The sequence below is a fragment of the Vipera berus genome (assembly GCF_964194415.1).
Source record: "Vipera berus genome assembly, chromosome: 4".
Classification (NCBI taxonomy): Eukaryota; Metazoa; Chordata; class Lepidosauria; order Squamata; family Viperidae; genus Vipera; species Vipera berus.
In genome coordinates this window covers 61,187,030-61,209,380 of record NC_138206.1, presented here as the reverse complement: position 1 = coordinate 61,209,380, position 22,351 = coordinate 61,187,030, and the positions used below count along the sequence as shown (strand labels likewise).

General features: G+C 37.7%; 1 protein-coding gene across 8 annotated transcripts in view; it reads right to left on the bottom strand.

The window, feature by feature from the left end:
• Window positions 1-22,351, bottom strand: part of BCOR (BCL6 corepressor) — a 75,951-nt gene that overhangs the window by 7,997 nt on the left and 45,603 nt on the right. For 5 of the 8 annotated variants that reach the window (XM_081326329.1, XM_081326330.1, XM_081326331.1 and 2 more), the window contains 7 exons: window positions 22,139-22,192; window positions 21,546-21,729; window positions 19,900-20,178; window positions 19,193-19,546; window positions 16,716-17,044; window positions 16,147-16,284; window positions 9,721-9,887 (listed from right to left, as the gene is read on the bottom strand). In XM_081326329.1, coding sequence (XP_081182455.1) covers window positions 9,721-9,887; window positions 16,147-16,284; window positions 16,716-17,044; window positions 19,193-19,546; window positions 19,900-20,178; window positions 21,546-21,729; window positions 22,139-22,192 — 1,505 coding nt within the window. The remainder of the gene's footprint in view (window positions 1-9,720; window positions 9,888-16,146; window positions 16,285-16,715; window positions 17,045-19,192; window positions 19,547-19,899; window positions 20,179-21,545; window positions 21,730-22,138; window positions 22,193-22,351) is intronic. The other 3 variants (XM_081326334.1, XM_081326336.1, XM_081326333.1) reach the window with 3 other exon arrangements.

The following is a 22,351-nucleotide window of genomic DNA, read 5'->3' as shown; positions in this document are numbered from 1 at the left end:
AGAAAATTATGTTTAAATAAACATCACTTTGAATAACAATCAAACCCCCTAGTATTGGCATATTAGTATATGTGTAAAAAATCTATGTATATGTGTAAACATTGTATTGAGCATTCACATTATAGTTTTGCTTTATAAAATTTAATTCCGCAAACCCCCAAACAAGTAGCTGTCTTAATGTTTTCCAATTTTATACAAACTTAAGTTTCATTCAAAATGTACAATAACTATTAGCAATGTCTGGCTTAAGAATCAATAAAAGAGTAAAAACTATACAGTTGAAATTAACAATTATTGTAAAAATGTAAAAATATGCTATCAGGTTATGCTGAGTAATTTCTTAAAATATGTCTGAATGACTACAGCTATCACACACACGTGGGTATATTTAGGACTGTGGATTAAAAAAAACACCAGATCTTCACTCAATGGAATTATAGAGGACAATGAAGCCAGAAGCAAATATGCCTTTGTTAGAATAATTTTGTTTTATCTGAATCAGAATTCTGATATTAAAGTCAAAAGGCATAATAATTTTAAACTCTAATATTGTTAAGAAATCTCTACAAAATAGAATGTGCACACAGGGCTTAACTAAGATCTTGTATTAATTGAAACCAAAAATAAAGTGACATCTGTTTCATTTTTATGTATGAAAGCCACTTGGAGTACCAACTAAATCTTGATTCAGCACTGATGCCTACTGGCTCCTCACTTAAAGACAGTAATTGGGGCAGAATTTCCATTGTTAAACAGTAAGATTGTAAAGCATGATGTCACATGACCACATCACTCAAAGATGACAATTTTGGCAATCCCCGTTGCCATTAAGTAAAAATAGCACGTTATTCAGCAAAGACCTTATGACTGTGGAAGGGTTGCTGCTGCAGTGCCGCACACATGCAAGTAAGTTGAATAGGAGATGTTGTGATGCTGCACAAGTGCAAGCAGGCTAAAGAAGGAGTGCTGCAGCACAAGCCTGCAGTATGCAGTACAAGATCTTTGGGGGGGGGGAGAACCTTTGGAAGAAACAGAGGTGGGAGTAACTTGCAACCTTCCCTGCCTGCTTCCCAAACTGTTGGTGGGAAGCCATCAGGGAAGGTGGCAAACGGTGATTATGTGACCATGGGATACTGTGAGCCAGTTGCCAAGATCACAATCATATGCAATGACCAGAACTTCAAGGACTTGTTCAGCACCTGTTGGGAAGCAACCCTACCCCTAAGTTCCTTGAAGCCTTGTCTAATTGTTCCGAGGAGTAGGCTGCCAGACCAGAGAGATTCCTTTCTTATAGGCAGGTTAACTTGAATTCTCCATGTGTGGGTCTCATGGTTCACACCTGAGAGTACCATCACAATTTCAAATGGTTGCTGAACAAGTGGTCGTTATGGTCATTGATCAAGGACTACCTGTATTGCACTTGAAAATAAAAGGTAAAGGTAAAGGTTCCCCCGCACATGCATGCTAGTCGTTTCCAACTCTAGGGGCTGGTGCTCATCTCCGTTTCAAAGCCGAAGAGCCAGCGCTTATCCAAGGACATCTCCGTGGTCATGTGGCCGGCATGACTAGACGCCAAAGGCGCACGGAACGCTGTTACCTTCCCACCGTAGTGGTCCCTATTTTTCTACTTGCATTTTTACGTGCTTTCGAACTGCTAGGTTGGCAGAAGCTGGGACGAGTAACAGGCGCTCACTCTGTTACGCGGCACTCGGGATTCGACCCGCCAAACTGTCGACCTTCTGATCGAGAAGCTCAGCGTCCTAACCCACTGAGCCACCGCGTCCATGCACTTGAAAATAGCAGGTAGTTTTTATAAGATCTGCTCTGTGAGACCCATCTTCCCTCTTTCTAATACTGTTTTGTTATTCCCTACTAACTAATTATAGAACTGATCTCATACAAATACATACTGGGGTTCATCTGCCATGGGGCAAATATAACACTTATTCTAACCTAGAAGGGCCAATGCAGTCTGTCCACCCTGTGTGACTGACTCACTGGGATTCGCAAGGGATATGATTTCAACGTGATACTCAGTTGTATCCGAGAGATGCTATTAAAATGCTTTCCCACTGCCTGGAAGCCGGGTGTCTGGATGGGGAAAAACTGGCTTCAGCTCAACCCTGACAAGACCGGACGGACGGCTGTGGATTTCAGTGCCACCCATATATATTTATTTTCCATCATAAACTCTTCGTGGAATTATATTCCCCCAGGAAGAGCTGTTGGGCAATTGGAAGAGGAGGTTCCTCCTGGACTCACTGCTTTTGCTCAAGAAGCAGGTATCAGCTATATCGTTTTACAAACACACCTTGTGGGCCAGTTGTGCCTATTCCTGACTGGAAGACGTTGCTCAGCTACACTGACTTCGAATTAGCTTCAGAGTGTATTTTTAAGGTGTTGGTCCTCACTTTACAGACCTATATGGCATGGAGCCAGGCTACATGTGGGACTGTATGTTTTGCATTGGGTTTTGACTGCTCAGAATTCATTAAAAGGATAGCAGCCTTAAAATTTGATAAAAGCACAGATGGCCTCAGGAAAAGAAATCTTTTGAATCTGAGTCCTTTTGCAGATTTTTTGAATTAAGTTAACAAGCTAACTAAACACAAAATCCTAAGGCTTTCACACAAATGTATATTTCATGTTTAAACTGTTTAATATATTCATAAAATTGGACATTCAACAGCTATATGCTATCGTCGACTGTACAACTTTTAACAAAGGCCCACTAGTGACCCTTTCTACTTCCTATTTTTGAATATTGCCTGGAAGAGTAAAAATATCATTTATTGACAGAGAAGAAAAATATAGGGCAGGGGTAGGCAACCTTGGCTCTTTTATGACTCATGGACTTCAACTCTATGCTGGCTCAGGAATTCTGGGAGTTGAAGTCCATGAGTCATAAAAGAGCCATGGTTGCCTACCCCTGATATAGGGGATAGATTATACTTATGAAGCATGGTGCCCACTGTATTAACCAACTACATATTTTCTGTAGCAATGTTTTTCAACCTTGGCAACTTGAACACATGTGGACTTCAAATCCCAGAATGGCTGGGGAATTCTGGGAGTTGAAGTCCACGTATCTTCAAATTGCCAAGATTGAGAAACACTAGTTCTATACTGTAGACGAAAGTAATAATGCAAGAAATTAGGCCGCTAACTGTAATAGTTTCAGAAACATTTATCTCCCTGTAACAGAGGAATTCTTGCATCTTCTTTACACCCACATTCTGCAGTACTGTATACAAACACACACTCCCACATACCATACGTGCATAGTTAATCCGCAAAGTGAAAGAGATGTACACACTGAAGAAAATGTTGCTATTTAAATTGGTAACTAACAAAACAGGGCTAAGGCAGAAAGAGAGCCAAGGATGGTAATCTTTGCTGTTGTCGAGTGAATTGTCAAGTGGAATATGAGATAGGGAGGTACCCTTGAGATAAGGTGGCCCCAAGGACTGGGAGAGGGAAGACAGGATTTGGGAAGTAGCTGAGTTGCAGGGGAGAGACATCACAAGCACGTGACATCAGGGTAGTGAATGATAAAAGAAGATGGGCTACTCATAAGAAAGCGTTGGCTATCTGAGGTTGATTGGCCTTCCAGTTCTCAGTATTCATCTCTAATATTAGGTCACCAGAACCTCAGTGATGCTGGTCAATGGCTGTTGCCACTAAATGCAGGATATACGAAGGTGCTTTCACCCATGATTTGATTATGAATGAGTCAGTTAATCTGGCACACATTACCAAGACCTGAGTGTGCCAAAAAAGTGATGTTCCTTTCTCCGAAATACGCTCAATTGTGGTTCACATTTGGCACCAGCCACGACTCCATAGCAGAGATAGTGGTGGCAGTTGTTAGCCAGGAAGCTTTAAGCTCTCTGCACATAACTGGATATAAAATCCCTGGAGCTGAAGTTGTTGTCTAAGAAGCAGATGAGTTTTTGCTGCTTTGCTGACTTCCCAGCTGCACAGAAAATCCCTGCCAGAGCTGCTCAATTCAGTCATGGACCTGGCAATGGAGTATCCCATGCTCCAATTCTAGGAGACTTCAACCTGCCCTCTTGTGGCACAAAGGTGGCACAGAAGTTCATAGCCAACATGGCAACAATAGACTTGATTCAGATCATCCAGGACCTAATTCATGCAGGTGGTCAAATATATCTATTTTTTGTCTTGACGGTGGAAGACATCCCAATTATTCCTGTGTCATGGTCAGCTTAAGTCTGATTGCTTTTTGGCGTGCTGGTGCTGCCCTCCCACTCATCTCCCATACTCCCAAACGTTGAAACCATTAATCACTCTGTCTCTGATGCCTCTCATAGGGAGCTTGAGGGGTTTGTTTGTTTGTTTTTACTGAGAATCTATTGGACAGTTTGACTGAGACCCTTTTTTCTACTTGGAATAAGCATTTTATGGGACCCTTGAATTGGGTAGCCCCTACAAGGCCTCTCCCTGCCCTTTAATCTCAGGAGGCTCAGAAAAATTAAATGGCAGAAGAGATACCTAGAGTGTCATTGAAGGAAGACATACAGTGAATCTGATCCAACATAACTAAGAGCCCATTTCAGGATTACATTGTACAATAAGAGTAGCAAAATGTAAATATTTTTCAATTCTTACCATTCTTATCTACCGATTGCCAACCAACAGTCCATTTTAAAATGACCTCTTTCCTGCTGGGGAAGGATGAGCCACAGCAATACATATGACAGTGTGAGGAATATCCTAGATAAATTCACTCATATTTTCTTAAACTGGACCCTTGACTGGGTCACTGAGGCACAGTCTTGTTCAGATATATGGGAAGACTTTTCACCCTATAACTCCTGAAAACCTGGAACTATTAATCCCACCCTGGTTACCAGTGGGCTTCTGGGTAGAAGATAAAAGAGTCTGTTGTTTACAAATCCTTACATGGTACATGCAAGAGCTATTTATTTAAGGGACCATCTTTCTCCATTGTTTCTGCCTGCCCCTCAGATGGGACACAAATCAGCAAACTCTGGATCCCATCCATTAAACAATGTCATCTAATGGGACCCTGGAGGTGTGCCATCTCAGTTGCAGCCCTTGCCCTCTGGAACAGTACTCCCCAGAGATTTAAATGGCCCAGCCTTTAAGAATGCTTTAAATATGACCTCCCCCCCACAAAAAAAACCCTGTGAGTGGGACATAAATTCTCTACACGTGATGTTTTATTGATTGCTTGTATGTGTTTTGTTCTACTACAATAACAAACCTTTTCTTCTCTTCTACCTGCTGTTTTATACCTTTTAGTTTTAATTCTATAAGCTGCCTGGTCCCTTAGAATTGGGTGGTCTTAGAAATCTAAGTAAATCTAATAAATAAACACATTTAATATTGTTACCAACGTCAAAAGGAATAGGGGGAAAACAAGACATTTAGCAGTTCCAGTTATACCTCTTCCAATAAAAGACTCAATCTGTACAATTCCAGGTGTATATGCCCAAATCCCCATCATCAAACAATAATAGATTTCCCTGATTTAGTTCTGAATACATCAGTACTACAAGGTCTACTACACCGGCTTTACCTAAACAGAAAAAATGCTGAAAGACCTGTTGTATTCATTTTCCTCCTTCCAGGGGAAAACTTTGTGGGAGATATCCTTAAGATTATGGCACATGAGAGTCAGTTTTATGTGAATCTCTTCTTGGCTCCCTGCCTGCGGAAATCACATCACTCTTGAAAGTGCCTGTCTCTTCTAGGCAAGGCAGCAGCTTCACTCACCCTAAAGCCTACAAAACTGCATTCTCTCTCAGCTGCTGCAGGCGTCCAGTTATTCTATATAGTACTCATTGCCCAATCTCTTTTGCAAACACTATAGTAACTCAGAGGTCAAGGAAAGACCCCCAGTGCATACTCAGATGCTTTCCAACTTACTGTTTCTTCGTAAACTGTGCAAATGTCATTTCAACCAGGTATCCAGTGTTTATGCCCTTGCCTTGAAGTTCTATTTTTCAATGAATGAGCTGCTTAACAGGTAAGAGTTTAAATGACTCAAGTGTTTTAGCCATCTCCCCATTCTCTAAGATTACCAGAAACACACGGTAACTAAGATCTTATAATGCGAGCACAAGAAAACAGAGAAAAGTATTTCCACTACCAATTTAATTAATAAAGTATGCTAAGTGGAGATAATACTGAAGAAATGTCACAAAATACAATGTAGGCCTGATGCTGGAGTTGCAAAGCCCATCCGCTGCAATCAACTTTTATATCCCTAATTCGGTTTGATTATAGATGACAAATTATCCATAAATTATCTGAAATACTCAATTATTCCTTCCTTGACTTACCATCTAGAATTGCCTTTCTCAACTTACAAAATCAGAATCATATCGTTAAGGTCAGGGTTGTGTAGTGCACACAGTTAATTATATTTTTATTGAAGTATCATATCTGGGTTACAAATTACAAGCCTGAACAATATGATTGAGGTTTTTAATAGTAAGAGCAGTCTACAATGCAGGAAAGCTTCCCTTTTCCTGAAGATTTTCAGATAGATGATTGATAGGCATTTGTTGAAGATGCACTAGCTCTGGATTCCCTTCCTCAATCAAGAAATGAGTAAGAGGTTGACAAATTCTCTACCAGAAATATAATTCTGTACGTTTGACCAAAGATACAGCAAGGGAAGGAAAAATTCCCTGCAGTAACTAATCACAAAAAAAAAAATCATTCATTCTACTTTGGCCTCTGCTATTACTTACTCCTTGTTCAGGAAGAGCTGAATGTTTTCATCTTATGAAAGTTTACTCTGTGAAATGAAACATATATATCTTAACTGGAAATATAAATTTGTACAATACTTATTTTTATGTGGAAATTGTAAAGATAGAGAAAATGTAGAAAAGGGGAGCACAAAGCAACTTCCCTGTTTGGAAAGTTTGGGCTTATTAGCTTAGAAAAAAAGCTATTAAAAAGGACTTCATAGAAGTGTATATAAAATTATATGCAGTAAAATTTACATGGAGAAGTTTTTCTTTTGTTTCTTGTAATACTAGAACCCAGTGCCATTCAATGAAGAGGAAAACGAGGAAATAGTAAAGCACTACTTCATTAAACTGATACTTGAAATGTAGAATTTACTGCTCAGAATTAAATGACAACTTGTTACTTGGATGGCTTTTGAAGAAGACTAGATAAATTGATGGAGAATATGGGTAGGACTTGCTACCAGTTTTTATGACTATACATATATTACTTCAGCGACATTATACTTGCTGGAGATCACAAGCCTGAAGTGCTATTCTGACTATGTCCATGTGTTCCCCACAAGTATCTCCTTGGTTCCTCTTTGGTTAGTTGGCGCTGGGGAGGATGTCAATATGGATGTACACAATAGGAACGTGTTTTCCAATTCAACCTACTAACATACCTTTCATGAAAAATAATCATATGAGATACAAACATTTGTATGTGTGGACTTTCCTATGAATATATCCAGTTAAAACATGTTTAAAACATGCTTAGCATCATCATTGTATGTATGCCATATATAGTTTCTCCCCCCCCCATTAAAGCCAATTTCCTTCAAAAGTACCCATGAAAAATTATCATAAGTTTATGAAAGACTCAAGATAACAAAAAAAGAGGGGAAGTTAAAACGTTTTAGAAACAATAGTTAAATCAGGAGTTATTAAAGTTATTGCCAAAATTATTTTTGTTCTGTTAAGTGCATTTAATATTAACTTTGCCGAAACAAGAGTTGAGACATATTGCCTTCCATACTGCAGCCTATTTCCAGGATCTTAATCTGTATCTTCTACTCTGGTAATACCTATGAATTCTGTGTATCAACCTATACTGTGTCCAAGCTGTTACCTCACTTCCCTTTATTAACATTTGTTTGTTTCATTTCATTTCATTTTTCTGTGCTGACCATCTCCCTGATACAGTGATTCTAGGCAGCTTACAGTATAAATAAAAAAATCAAAAGTGCTTCAAAACAGTAAAATTGGAAAAATTGAACAGAGAAATTAAAATTTAAAAACCAAGATGATGGGAAACCTGGGGTGAGAATCTACTTTACCCCATCACCCACCCCTGGGATAGTAGGCACCGGTCAAGGCCCCAGGCCAAACAGTAGAGCCATATTTTTACGCTCTTCCAGAGGCCAGGAGTTTTGGGGCCACAGCAGAAAAGGCTCTTTTCCTGGATCCCATCAGCCGAAATTCGTTGGCCAACAGAATGTAAAGTAGGTGCTTTCTGTTGGAACAAGAGAGGTGAATTTCCACTGGGGTGAGATGGTTCCTCAGACTCATGCCATAAAGGGATTTAAAGATAATAGCCAGTATCTTAAAATGGACCCAGAAACAAACTAGCAGCCAGTGTAGCTCGCATTAACAGAGATGTCCTATGTGCCACTTCAAGAGTAGCTGTGAATATGAAAATGTGTGAATGTGTGGTGTATAAATAATAGTATGGATTTGACTAGTCTAGATTGGGGGGGGGGGGAAGAGATAGCACAGCAAACAGTGAAAAATAGTCAGAATTATGCAGAAAGTGTAGTCTGTTTTTAATTCACTGATTCATCTCTGTACATTACAAAGGGCAGATGAAAGTAAACCATAGCAGAATCTGCCACTTATTACAGGATGAACATCAGTGTCTGACCATACAAATAATCCCCATAGATTTAACAGTAACATCCTTAGTAAAATAAATTCATGATAAGAATTTTGCACATTATGACTTCAAGGAATGAAGAAAAGGTTCAGTGAATGAAGAAAATTTACTTTTTGAGCCATGATTTTACGTTTAGAACACATGCTACAAAAATTTCTATGGCTTATTGAGTAAAGTGATCTTATTAAAGGTCTAACTGCTTAAAAAATCTCACAATGTGGAGGTATGTACCTTTTCTCATTATTATCTCTTTTTCTTTAGTTAACTAATGGAAGGAACAAATATTCAAAATGTCTCTACAGAATCAATGAGGTCACAATCTCTGCCCAGAGGTTTTTAAAAAGGGTTGGGGTTTTTTTCCTGAAATCTTTGCAAGTTCTATTCATATGCCAATACTTACAAGGTTATTGGCTTTCAGACATGCTAATTTAGAGCTGAGTTACCAGATAAGGTGATAAGTGATAAAACATTCAAACAGAAGAACTCAAAGAATGCACCCATCATTATTACAGAACTTTTAAAAATAAATACAACTAAACTGCTTTAGAAAAGACCAACTTTGCATAACAAAATAAGTTAAGCGAATAGTAATGGAAGAGGAATGATCTAAAAATTTTAAAAAAATCTTCTGGGAGAAGGCATGTTTACTGCCTGTTTCCTTATGACTAGTAAAAACTTGCATGTCTAATCTCTCTCTCTCTCTCTCTCTCTCTCTCTCTCTCTCTCTCTCTCTCTCTCTCTCTCTCTCTCCCCCCCACCCCCATAGAGAGCATGCAATGGCAAAACACTTCTGAATCTAGCCATGAAAACAAGAGGAGTTTGTCCAGGCAGTCTCTAAGAGTCAACACTGACTTGCAGCCAAAATGTACCAAAAGTGACACTGTGTTGTCACATCAACTTTTGAATAGTATACAAGGACAAAAGCAACTACTGTGTACAGTATAAACCTTTCGGGAGAAATATCCCATTTCTTTAAACAAGATTACAACTTAGGTGCAACTATATATTAATGCAATAGTGAAGCACAGAAGATTTAGATTAACTAGAATGGCTAACCTAGTTCCATCCTGAGCACTGCAGTTAACGTCTGCTCCATATTCTAGGAGATGTCGCACAATGCTCAGCCAACCTCTGGCACAGGCCTCATGTAGGGCACAATAACCAGCATTGTCACGATGATTTGCATCACAGACTTTGTTTTCCAAACAATATAGAACCACTTCCTGAAAAAGAAGAAAACAGAGCAAATTGTTGTTGCAGAAATATACATACCATTTACTTTTAACATTCTGGGAATACCTCTCTGATTGGGCTATTAGCGAATTACAAAGGAAAGAAGGAAGCTACTATACAGTTCTCATCTCAGATAAAGTCAAAATGGTTGAAAAAGAAAGCCAGTGATTAGCCCAGAAGGAAGACTGAGATATCTCAAACAAAATATTTAACCATTTCAAAAGAGTTACCATACAAATAAATGTAGGATAGTGGGGTGAATTTATTTACAAGAAACAATTGTTTTTCACTTTAACAGAAGAAACAACGTGAATGCATATAAATACAGTTTTTTTTATATAGTGGAACTTTCTGTGGGGAAAAAATCTCTTCAGACTTTTAAAGAGTATATTTAGTTTTACTTCTATTTATGCGAACCTCTTTCAATGCATCATATGTTAATTAATGACATGCAAAATTTGCTGTATTTCAGTTTTGTGCCACATATCAAAAGTAATAAGGCAGGCAATCATCATTTGGGGGTATTTTTTTTCCCTCGCTTCTACTCTATTCCCAGGACTAAAGCCGTGGTGGCACAGTGGTTAGAATGCAATACTGCAGGCTAATTCTGCTGACTACTAGGGGTTTGATCCCCACCGGCTCAAGGTTTGACTCAGGCTTCCATCCTTCCGAGGTCAGTAAAATGAGGACCTAGATTGTTGGGGACAATATGCTAACTCTGAAACCGCTTAGGGAGGGCTGTAAAACACTATGAAGTATAAGTCTAAGTGCTACTGCTATTATGCATCACTATTCCTATGGTCCTATTAGAACCAAATGGAAATCCACTGAGAAATAACATGTAAACCACTCTATCTACTGAGATTTCCCTTAATATTTTATTATTGATGAGAGACTTCATGGAGATAAGGATCACTTGTCAATTAAGATGAATGCATGGAAAATCTTTATACTATTTTGAAAGAAAGGTGCAAATTTGGTTGCAAGATTTCATTTGGTTACAATTCTTGGCAAGTATGGAAATTTCAGCCCATGAGCATTCTGTCACCTAGCCCCAAAATCAGAATACCTGTAGTACATCCTTCTCAATTTGGTTATAATGGTTTAAAAATCTCTACTGAAAGACTCTGGTGAGATGCCATCAGATTTGTTAAGATCACTGCTAACTTCAACATCTCCTCTAATTTCTGCAGAAATTATTGTGGTTTCATATACGAGAATAGCTAATTTTGTACTAATCTAAAATAGAATTGGAACATCTCTAAATCTGCTCCAGTAACCTTCCACAAACTAGTTTGCTCCTATTGCTTAACCTACAATCAATCATTGCCAATAACTGATCAGACTATAGAGGCATGCAGGACAAAACAAATGGTAGAACTTAAGATGCAGAAGGCTACTACACATTTTTCAAAGTTTCAGGAAAACGTTTTACAATTTTTCCTGAGATAATTTAGATGACAGTCCTAACATTTGATATCTTATTCATAAAGCATACATTATGATAAGACTTTGAACTATTTGGCATTAATCAAGGAATATAATATTTGCCTATATTAATAAATAAATATGTGTAAAACAGAAATTTGTCAGGTTTTTCCCTCTTGTTTCAACTCATTCATTTAATCTGCACAATAGTTCCTGAAAGACTGCACCCATTCTGCATACAGCTTCTCACCACTGAACTGGTCAAATTCCCAGTGGATTTTATCCAAGTCATTCAGCACAAAACATAGCAAAACAGAGTTTTATGATTAATTAATTAAATATACCATTAACTATTTAATTATGATTTATTTAATTCATAGAGGTTTCAGCCTTCTGTGCTGAATTTCAAAAATGTAATTGACAGCCCATGACTAGTTTGAATATGAAAATAGGAGCCCTGAAAAAAATTAAATTGCAATTTTTATACTTTACTGACCTATTTATAATTTTCATCAGAATTTTCATAAACCAAAAGCTATAAAGTACTTATCAGACAGAGTACATGCCTGTGTCAAAGTCACTAAGAAACATAAATAATTATTTCCTAATATACGTTTTTATGTTAATAAACACTGATTCTGATAACAGCCTAGAGAGGTCATTCTAGAATGAGCTTAACAGAGCACAATAAATGTAATATTTAGCATTTAATGAGTCAGGTTTATATTTTTAAAAATATGCATTCCTTCTTCATTGCCAAAACGTATGTAATACAAACAAAAATGTATTTAAAATACGTTAAGAATGTAAAATAAAAGTAAGATCAACAGACAGAGATGCAGTTCCACTTGATAGTCTCCACTGACGTTTTAACTAGACTGCTTCCATGTCCATAATCCTAAATATGGCTCTACACAGTATTCTGTGTACATCAGTTCAAGCCAGCAAAGAAAATCACTAAAAGAATAAACACGATTTTACAATACAACAGCCAGACTTGTCACAGTGATTTACATCACAGACCTTGTCTTCTACACAATACAGAATCACTTCCTGGAGAAAGATGGGGAGGGTGGGGAGGAGAAAAAAACCTGTTTGTTACCATGGAGACACCTTTAAAATTAGAGGTTTTTCACTTAAAGAAAATAGGTGGGGAAGGGGGAATTTTTCACTCTGGAAATTCTCCTTTCAAATGAGGCAGTGGTAGGAAAGACAAGTTCCGAAAGGGAGGTTCCTAGAACAGTATCCAGAAAAGTAAAGACATCTACAGGGAAATACAAAGCCTTTGCAGCCAGTTTCCTGATGGACCACAAACTCTGCAGATCAAACATTACAACATAGTCCAGAAGGTAAATCCAATTCTTGGGGGGGGGGGACCACAAAAGATGCCTCCAATTTTGTTTCTACAGGCCTATCCATTACCTTTACCTATCTACTTACAATTCACTGTCTTTACTATCACGTTCCTGTACTGTACAGCAGGGAATGCTGAAAAAACACATTTACAGGAATATTTCTTTAATTAAAAAGCTCAACTTATTATTAGAACATATAATTTTTTCTAAGTCCCTTAACTTATTCCTTGTGAAATTATACTCAAAGAGATGAAGAAAATGACTTTGTCAGCAAATCCAAAAAATTGGTCGTATTGTTTCTGGCTGATTTATTTTATTGTTAAGCATTTCCCATGTAATGTTGTGAAAGGCCACTCAGAAGGCTGCATCTGCACACTGATATGACATGCGGTTGAACTTCAGGTCTGACAGCAGTTCAATTTACACAGAAAGAGGCAGGCATGTTTTCCACAGTGTATTCAGTGGTATCTTTTCTACAGAACAGCGCTCCAGTCATGGAAAGATAAACATTGACATTAAGCAACAGTCAAGTTACCTCAATATCTTTTTGGTTTTTTAAAAAAAATATTGAGCTTTATTGCCACAAGCTTTGTTGGTTGTTGATATACATGGAGGAAAAGAAGTGCCAACCGAGACAGACACAGCGGATCCAAATTTTTATTATCACCTAGCCACCACCTTCAAATGCCTCTCCCTCTTCCTTCAAACTGTGCATTCAACTACAGCTGCTTCAAAGGGAATTTTAATTTGATATTTGTCACTGTTTATTCACTAAAGACCTTCAGCACTGTCCTTTATTTTTACTGAAACCTCACAGAATATATTTTGAATTAATTAAGCCACCCAGAGATCTTAGGAAATCAGGCAAGATTTTCACTTGCAGCAGTTTTGTATTGCAGTAATCAACAGAAGTTTAAACAATTATTCATTTAAAATGGCATCACATGCATGAATAAGGAGATGCTAAACTCTTATGGTTGCATTGTGGTGTTAAAAGGAAACAGAAGTTCAGAATTAGCTTCTCTAATAGCTGGCATCTCACTGTTCTATTAGACCAGGAAGACCTGTAATAATTGGTCCTGTTCAATCGTATCCGCTTCCCTCTGCAGCAATCATATGCTAAGTCTTCAATCAAATATCTACATCTCTGAGTGCAGGGGGAATATAAATTAAAAAGAAATACACTTTGCATTTGCTTGTTGAAATTTGCAACCTTGGTTGGTTTGGCTATATAGGCAAAAATACCTGGAAACAGATAAGGGCATCTGTGGGGGAGGTCAAAAAAGTTAAGATGATGGATGGCATGTAACACACATTAAAAGGGAGCAAGACTTCAACTGCACTTTTTTGTCTATCCCCCTACGCCCTTTATAGAGAAGGGAATCTACATTCCTTCCTAGTCCACATTTTGTCTCTCAGGCAAAACAACAAGGGTTCAGAAACAAGTACCAAAGCAGGCTTGAGAAATTGGATTTTGCAGTTCCCCCTTCATTAGCAACACATTGATAGAAACAGTGCATACAAAAATAAACAAATAAAGACTAAGGCCTTTTTTGCCTTCTCATGATATCTCACCCATTCTTGCAAGCAAAAGCACTGTCACTTTTGAGAGTCCATGAGCGAATCCTTTGTGAAAGGGACTCTCATACTACCTAGGTCTACACTGCTAACTTTATTTTTTTCTTTCCTCACTACCCAGCGTACTCCACTCCTTTCCCATTTCTCACTCTTTCACCCTTATCCCAAACTTATATAGAGTAGGGAGAAAAGAATTCCCTCCTTTTTTTGCTGTTGGCAGCTAAGCTCAATTAGATGAATTACCAGCTGAGGATATAAGTGAGGAATCTATGTTCATAGATCTTACCAAAACTGGCATCACACTCCCAATATGGAAATTTCCATTTTTCTACCCACCTCATTTTTATTGATTGTTTGGATTACCTCCTAAGCGATAGGATCCCGGACTTACTCTTGTCTGGACCTAAAAACATTTGCAATAGTATATACTTGCTGGCTGCTCTATACTTTGATGTAAACAATCAGAACTGGTTTTCCATGGCTAACCTCAATGCTAATAGGACAAAAAAGATGAAGGACGGCATTCTTAACCATCTTTCAACTCCAAGTCCTTTTCCACAGTTCCTGAAATTGCCCTTTTATCAGTTTGGTAACCACACAATTAGGAAGATCACTGAGTCTTCTTGAACTGCTTAGCAGTCCTGCTTGATTTAACATAGACAAGTTTATATAATTAAGATATTCAGAACACATTGCCTTATTAGGATATAGTTAAACCATTACCAAGATTGCAGACTGTGCTAATATGTGTTTAAATGCAACAGGGGTTTGTGTTTCTCTCCCCCCTTTTCAGATTTCCCCTTTTCTCTTTCTGATAAAATGAAGTATATAGTAACATTCAATTATAGCTAAGGAAAATGACTAAGTTGTTGCCCAAGTCAAATAAATCTAAAGCCAGAGAGACATTTTTCATAGGACCTTTGCATTTATATGATGTCAGATGACCTTACCATGCAGGAGACTAGATATTTTGTGTGTCACAAAATATTTGGATCTAGGTTTGCTACATTACCTAGCATCTCAATGTAGGCTTTCATAACAAACCTCTCCTCACTCTCTTTCAGCAAGAGAAGGTCATTTTTTTAAAAAAAAAATCACCTATTAAGGAACATTTTTGGCTTCTTACTTCTGATTAAGATTTCTATAACCTCTTTTCTGTTCTTCGTCTCTTTTTGGTTGCATCAGAAATAAACTCTTCAATTAAAACATTAAATAAAGAAGCTATACCAGGACTTTGTCCAACATGATATTTAACATATATCTTTTTCACAAAACATCATCAATGCCTTAAAATGTAGTAAATTTGCAGAGACAAATATGCTTCATATATTGTACTTTCACATTATGAGTGGAATCCATATGCAATGTGTATCTCCTAAGACTAAGGTTCTATGGGCTCTATATTTGTCAAAAGTATGAAATGACTCCCAAAATGTATTTATATACAGTGTGCCAATAATGCAATGTTTAAAGAAACCTTAAAATGCAGCATGCTTATACTCTCACACTGTGAAAATAAGGTAAATCACTAATTCTTTGTAAATACAGCAAAGATATATAGATCTCTTAACTCTACCCCACCCTTTATCTTACTTTATACAAGATTCCAATCCTGCAAAGCACATCATACTCTTAATTCTTATTGGCAATGACAGACACCTAATTCAAGTTGAAGGTGCTTAAATTACATGGGTTTATATGGTTTTTCTCCTAAACCCACTCGCAAAATGCACTAATTGCATGCTTGAATGAAAAACCAAAGCAGAGGGTCTCATCCTGTTGAGAGGGAATACAGATTCTTAAACATGTGAGCAATAAAAATCATATGTGACACCAAACATCTTCCATATTCTAATTCAAAATAGTGATCTTCAGAAACAATGCTTGCCTCATATCCCAGTCGTGCTGCCCTTTGCAGAAGGGTTTCTCCAGCATTCTTATTGACAATAAGTCTTCGAGCTTCTGGGGGCATGGGACGACTTGGAGCAATCTCCTGAGGCGTACTTGCAATCTGCAGCTGTGAGGGCTGAAAAAAGGCAATAATGAGGGAGTCTGCTGCTGCTGCTGCAGGCAATCATACAGTTTGCACCTAAGCTGATTTGAATGGTGAAGAATCTCAATCTGAAGGAGCCTCTAGTTGATTTCAAATTCTCATTAACTGTAACCTGTCAAAATCTTCACTGAATTCTATACCTCATCCCATCTACCCTCAATAATTCATTGTAAATCTTTCCTTTTTTTAAAAAAAAGTGCATGGTAGTGTTATCTTCTCAATTACAGTGCTACCACTTAAAAGTTTGATATCAATATACAAGATTTCCATGAAATCATGTAATCTGCCCTGGGAGAAAGCTGAATGAACTCTGAGTTAACACAAAAAGGAGCTGTTTAAGAATTTAATATGGGTGATTTTATCAATCTGATAGTAATGGCAACTGAGTCACGATAAAAAGATACCTTCTCCTCAATGCTTTCAGTATCTGTTATGTCATCTCCAGTCAAGGATGACCTTGTTCTCCTCTCCTGCAGTGCCAAATGTTTTGTTTTACACTGACGTTTCCCTGGCGGCTTCTCACACTCGCTGTGTTTCTGCAACAGGGATGCAGCCTGGAAATCCTCTTCTTCATCCATGCACAGCCCATCTGTCTTCCAGTTTTCTTTAATTTTCTGCTGCTTGGCAGCCAACCTTGAAGTCAAAGTACAGCTTGGCTGAGTTTGCCTTTTGCTGTTTATATTGGTGGATGAGAGATTCTTCATATGTGAGGACACTGGGAACAGAGGGATACCTAAATGGAAGGAAAGGTATTGCACACTGTACAGCATGTTTAATGGGAAGATAAAGATACACTCACATATCTAACATTCAATACAAGTCCTTGCATTGTTTAAAAGCACTAATCTTTATATAAGTATTATACTACTGTTTTTAAACAAATACACATTTTTAACTGTAACTGTTAAATATATAGAATGAATTGTTGTAACTTCTAAACTATGTTTTCTAATCTGCCTTAGACAAAGGACAATAAACAATCCCACAATTTAAATACATCACAAAAATAAAGGCAAATTACTATGATGCCAGTCTAACTTCTCAAGTTACTACTTTGGATATAAACAGGAGAAGATGCTTCCTTACCTGTAACTTCATGATGCTAAAATGGGAATAGTTTGCTCTGTTAGGTATAGAACTTAGCTAGACCTTTTCACCTTGGGAGTCTGTTTTTAACAGAGCAAGTGTCAAAGGACAGTTGCTTTGTTATGAATATGTAAACAGAAGTGGATGATTTCCAAAAGCAGAAATGGCACTAAATTATCCAATTCTCATTTTTGTCTTTGAAAATTATCCCTTTGCATACAAAGATGATTGGAGTCAATTTCTTGCAGCATTTTGAAATGGTTTCATAGATCCAGATAGGTAACCATGTATCTATGAAAAATTTCTATAAATAAATAGCTATCTTTTCTGTCTAAACAACAAAATGCACGTAACCTTTTCTCAGAACGTCAGGATTTTTTGTAAACGTGATAATACTTAATCCAACTGGAATCAATATACGGCATCCCACTGATAACTTCTCAAAAAAAGCCCACAGTTCTATGTTTTGCAATATCCTGCTATTGATGTCTAAAAAACTGATTGCCTGATACATGAGAAAAATGTGTCCCATAGCCTTATTTTCAATAGTGCAGCTACTACTCTCTGAACTAAATGAATGACTAAAGGTTGCTTTTAGAAGTATTTGCATGCATATTTCAAAGGCCTCCAACGTTTTTAAGACACTGGGCAAATCTGGAATTTTGAAAGTGGCACAGTGCCATCACACGGTGACTACCATGACTCAGACATCCAAGTTCTGCAAAGAAACATAATATGGAGAAGAGTCTTAGACCCAAAGGTAAACCCTACTTTAATGAATATCCAGGTTTTTCTTCTACTAGAAACTCTTTTTACAAAAATGAAAAACAGGTAAAGCTATAAAGCAAGCAATTTTCCCAGGTACCATACTACAACATAATGGTATGAGCCTCTAAAACATGTTGCTTACAACCTACAATTCTCTTCAAATAAAACCAGTTGTTCTTTTTTCACACCTGGAACATAATCCACGCACTCCAAGTGTTTTGTCAAAACACTTCTTCCACACACAACCACTCTTCCTCTCTCCCTCCCCCACAAATCTTCTACATCCCATTCTAATCATAGTTTTGCAAAAATGAAGTTCACAAGTAGACTGACTAAACAGGAAAGAAAAGAAATATGTGGTAAGGAGCCTTACCACTACAAATTAGATACAAAGAACAAGAGATTCAGGACGTCATCTGTCACTTCTCCTAACACAGATCAGAGATCTCCCCGAACATGAAGATTTAGCTCAGAAGTTCAAAACCTAACGGAGCAGCCTATTCCCATGAATGATCAAAAATTCACAACATTTTACACTTGGCTTAATTTTAACCCATTTGATAAGAGTCGTATTTTATAAAATCAACCAATAGAAGAAAATGTATGTTGAATTGTGGAGTCCTTGCTTGTTTTTCTTGTGGACATTTCATTACCCAACTAGTTAACTTCATCGTTAGCTCAGAACACTAAGAACTCCACAATAAAATCAAGCATTTTCAAATGAGCATTACATTTATAATCATCATACAAAAATTATTTGGGATTGTTCCTAAAACACATAAACATCTAGGATACTGGTTTTAAAATAATACTATACCACACTTAATAGTGGTTCTTAAATCTTTAATGTAGTGATATCATTGATATTATAATACATGATGTAATATATTACATCAGATGTATTATATTATATTATAATACAATCATATTCTATCCCCCCAAAATCACTACTGATAATAACTTCTTAGCACTGGTGGCAGCATGCGTCACTGAATAATACTAAATTTCCCTAGTAATCTCTGCATACCTGGTTCATTGTCACTTGTTTTGAGGGACTCTTCAGACCAACTTCTATTGCTTTTGACCTCTGACCTTTTCTTGGTGTGCCTTTCTTCTGTGCAGTCTTTGACCTTTGCAGTGGCCTCTGGCTGAACAGCCTCAGCTAAATCTTTCCTGCTTTGCCGGCCCAACTTGCCGGGTGGGGATCTCTCTGGTGATACCTGCTGCTCCCATAGTTCCCTAAGATGCTGCAGGTGACGCTGCTTTTTGGGATGGAGCCCTGTTAATTCAATGCACACCTTCAGGTTGGTCACCTCATTACAATTGGGCTCTTCTAAGTGGTTAGAGGAATTGTTTGTCATTTCCCTCTCAGGCCAGTCATCTAATGGAAAAATAACTAAAAATTAATCAAAAGCCCCTGAACTTGAAACAAAAACTATAGTTCACTTGCGGGGCAGATTCTTCCAGCTTCACCATTAGCTGAAAGCTTGTATTTTGTACAGCTTCACTTGTATTTTAAACGTTTAGCTCAGGAAGGGGGTTGCATGCATACAGCCCTTTGCATTGTCCAATGATTACATTGTCCAATGACTAGTTTTTAACCTTTCAGATTTCCAAATATCATTCAGGGAGAATTTTGGATTGGCAGAATCAAGGCCATAAAGGGGCATGCTAATCCAAATAGTGTCCATTTCACAAACCATGCCTTAAAAGAGAGAAACTGGGCTTGATTACCTTTACAGGCCTTCTTCTTTTTTGCTTTTGATGCAAATTCTTCTTCCAGTTCCTCTACAAAGTTTTCTTTAGGGGTTCCATCATTCTGCATGTTCTCACCAGAACGTTTACGCTTTCGGTCCAGATATGGGCACGGAACCTGGCTTATATCTTCTAAAGACTGGTCATTTGTCTTTTCATACACAGTAAATCTCTCCAAACCAATATCTGCAGGAGAACGTTTATCCTCAGGAATTTCAGAACTCTGATCATGGATATTTTCTGTGTTATGAAAATAACCTTTAAATAAAGCCACATTATTAATTTGGTTAGTTTATTGTGCAAGGATGCATTTGATCTTTTCAAAGAAAATCTCTCTCATCTAAAACACAAATCTTTTTCAGGCTGAATATTATACAAACACCAATAGGAAAATCAAGTTTATAAAAACTTTACTATCACGTCATGAAACTATTATTTCACAATATTGTTACAACTGGCTATAACAATATGATCTGCCCTCAATACAAATGCAGACCAAAAAAATGTAAGTTATAAAATAGATCCATAATCTGAGGGTCCAGGCAGTATGCAAAGATTTTGGGTAAAGTCCCCCCAAACCTTAGATATGGCTCTTAACACCTGTTGCTACCAAATTGAAATCTGTAATGCAACACTGTAGGGAGGAGGAACTTATTAAATACACAACTGGCAAGATAATATATAACTGGTAAGTTATACATTAACTTGCATATGAAATAAATTGATGTGCCAATGAAATTAATTGTAGTTTTGCTCAGACTCTAGCCGCTGTTTTTTGCAATGCAGTCCCCATCCTATCCCATCCTTCAAATATACAACACAGTGCTTGGGTTGGAAAAAGCTCAGCATCCTTTTTCTTAAGTGTAATCTAGAACAGGAATGGAGATAGTTGTCAGAATGTGACCCAGCCGTCTCTCCTCTTATGCACTAGCTCTTCCCACTGCTCCCATCCTATGCATTTCTTGGCCCACTGAGAGGGTTGGGAAATTACATCCCTTGTTTTCTTTTCTCTAAATATCTAGCCATTAGTTTCCCAGTGAAGAGAGCAAGGCAAGGAGACTAGAGAAGGGCTGATTTTAGTTCTGCGCTTTGTCAGCGTACATTTCTGCGAATTATGGTAATATATTCAAATGCACCAAATAAAAAAAGCTATATGTATACTAAGTAAGGACGCGGTGGCTCAGTGGGTTAGGACACTGAGCTTGTCGATCAGAAGGTCGGCAGTTTGACGGGTCGAATCCCGAGTGCCGCGTAACAGAGTGAGCGCCTGTTACTCGTCCCAGCTTCTGCCAACCTAGCAGTTCGAAAGCACGTAAAAATGCAAGTAGAAAAATAGGGACCGCTCTGGTGGGAAGGTAACAGCGTTCCGTGCGCCTTTGGCATCTAGTCATGCTGGCCACATGACCACGGAGACGTCCTCGGACAAACGCTGGCTCTTCGGCTTTGAAACGGAGATGAGCACCGGCCCCTAGAGTCGGAAACGACTAGCACGCATGTGCGGGGGAACCTTTACCTTTACCTTTATACTAAGTACCCCAACAGTTCAAAGTAAAACATAACATCTCCCTTTTCAGTGAGTAAATTAACTCTCCTCCACAAATCTGCTAAGACTAATATAGGCTTACATCTGCTTTTGTCATTCGGCCCAGCAATAACATCTTCCGAAGGGACAGAGTTAGGCTTTTTGTTATTATTTCCTTTCAGGTTTTCCCAGTCTGCTTGGTTGAATCGGCAGACCTCTGAGTCTTTGGTGGCTACATGGCCTTCTCTCTCTTTCATCTCCAACTCTGAGAAGCGCATCATTGCACGCTAGAAAATAGAAATGATATGAAAAAAAGACTCACAATAAGAACTACTTTATTTACCTTACCTTAAATGAAACTACATTCAAATATTCTGTTCAAAATCAAATGTGTAATGCACAAAAACTGACATACATACAATATTTGAGTATATACAATTACAAAATTTAAAAATCTCAGTATGCAAAATATACTGTATTTGTACATCTACGTATAACAATATAGAGAGATGCTATGGAGGTGTTTGTGTATAGTATAGGCAAGCAAACACACATTTTGAGAAATATAACAAGCAAAAAAAAAAACAGAACAATGAATAAAGACGATCATGGCCCACAACTTCCCTTTGTGTATTTGGAAATGAAATTTTAACTCAAACTTTTAAGAGTCTAGTAATAAAAATTTGAAGAACTGACCTCACAGTAAGCAGCAGGTAGACATAAAATACTGTCCTCTTGTAATCCTTCCATCTATGTAATTAAAATGGGCACTCAATGGATCATTTGGATAATTTCATCCATTTTTATAAGCATCAACCAATTTTTCTTAACAATGCAAACAATTTGGCTTAACTCATCTTGTCATAAATTGTAAACTTAACCTACAATATTTGCCATCATTCAACATTT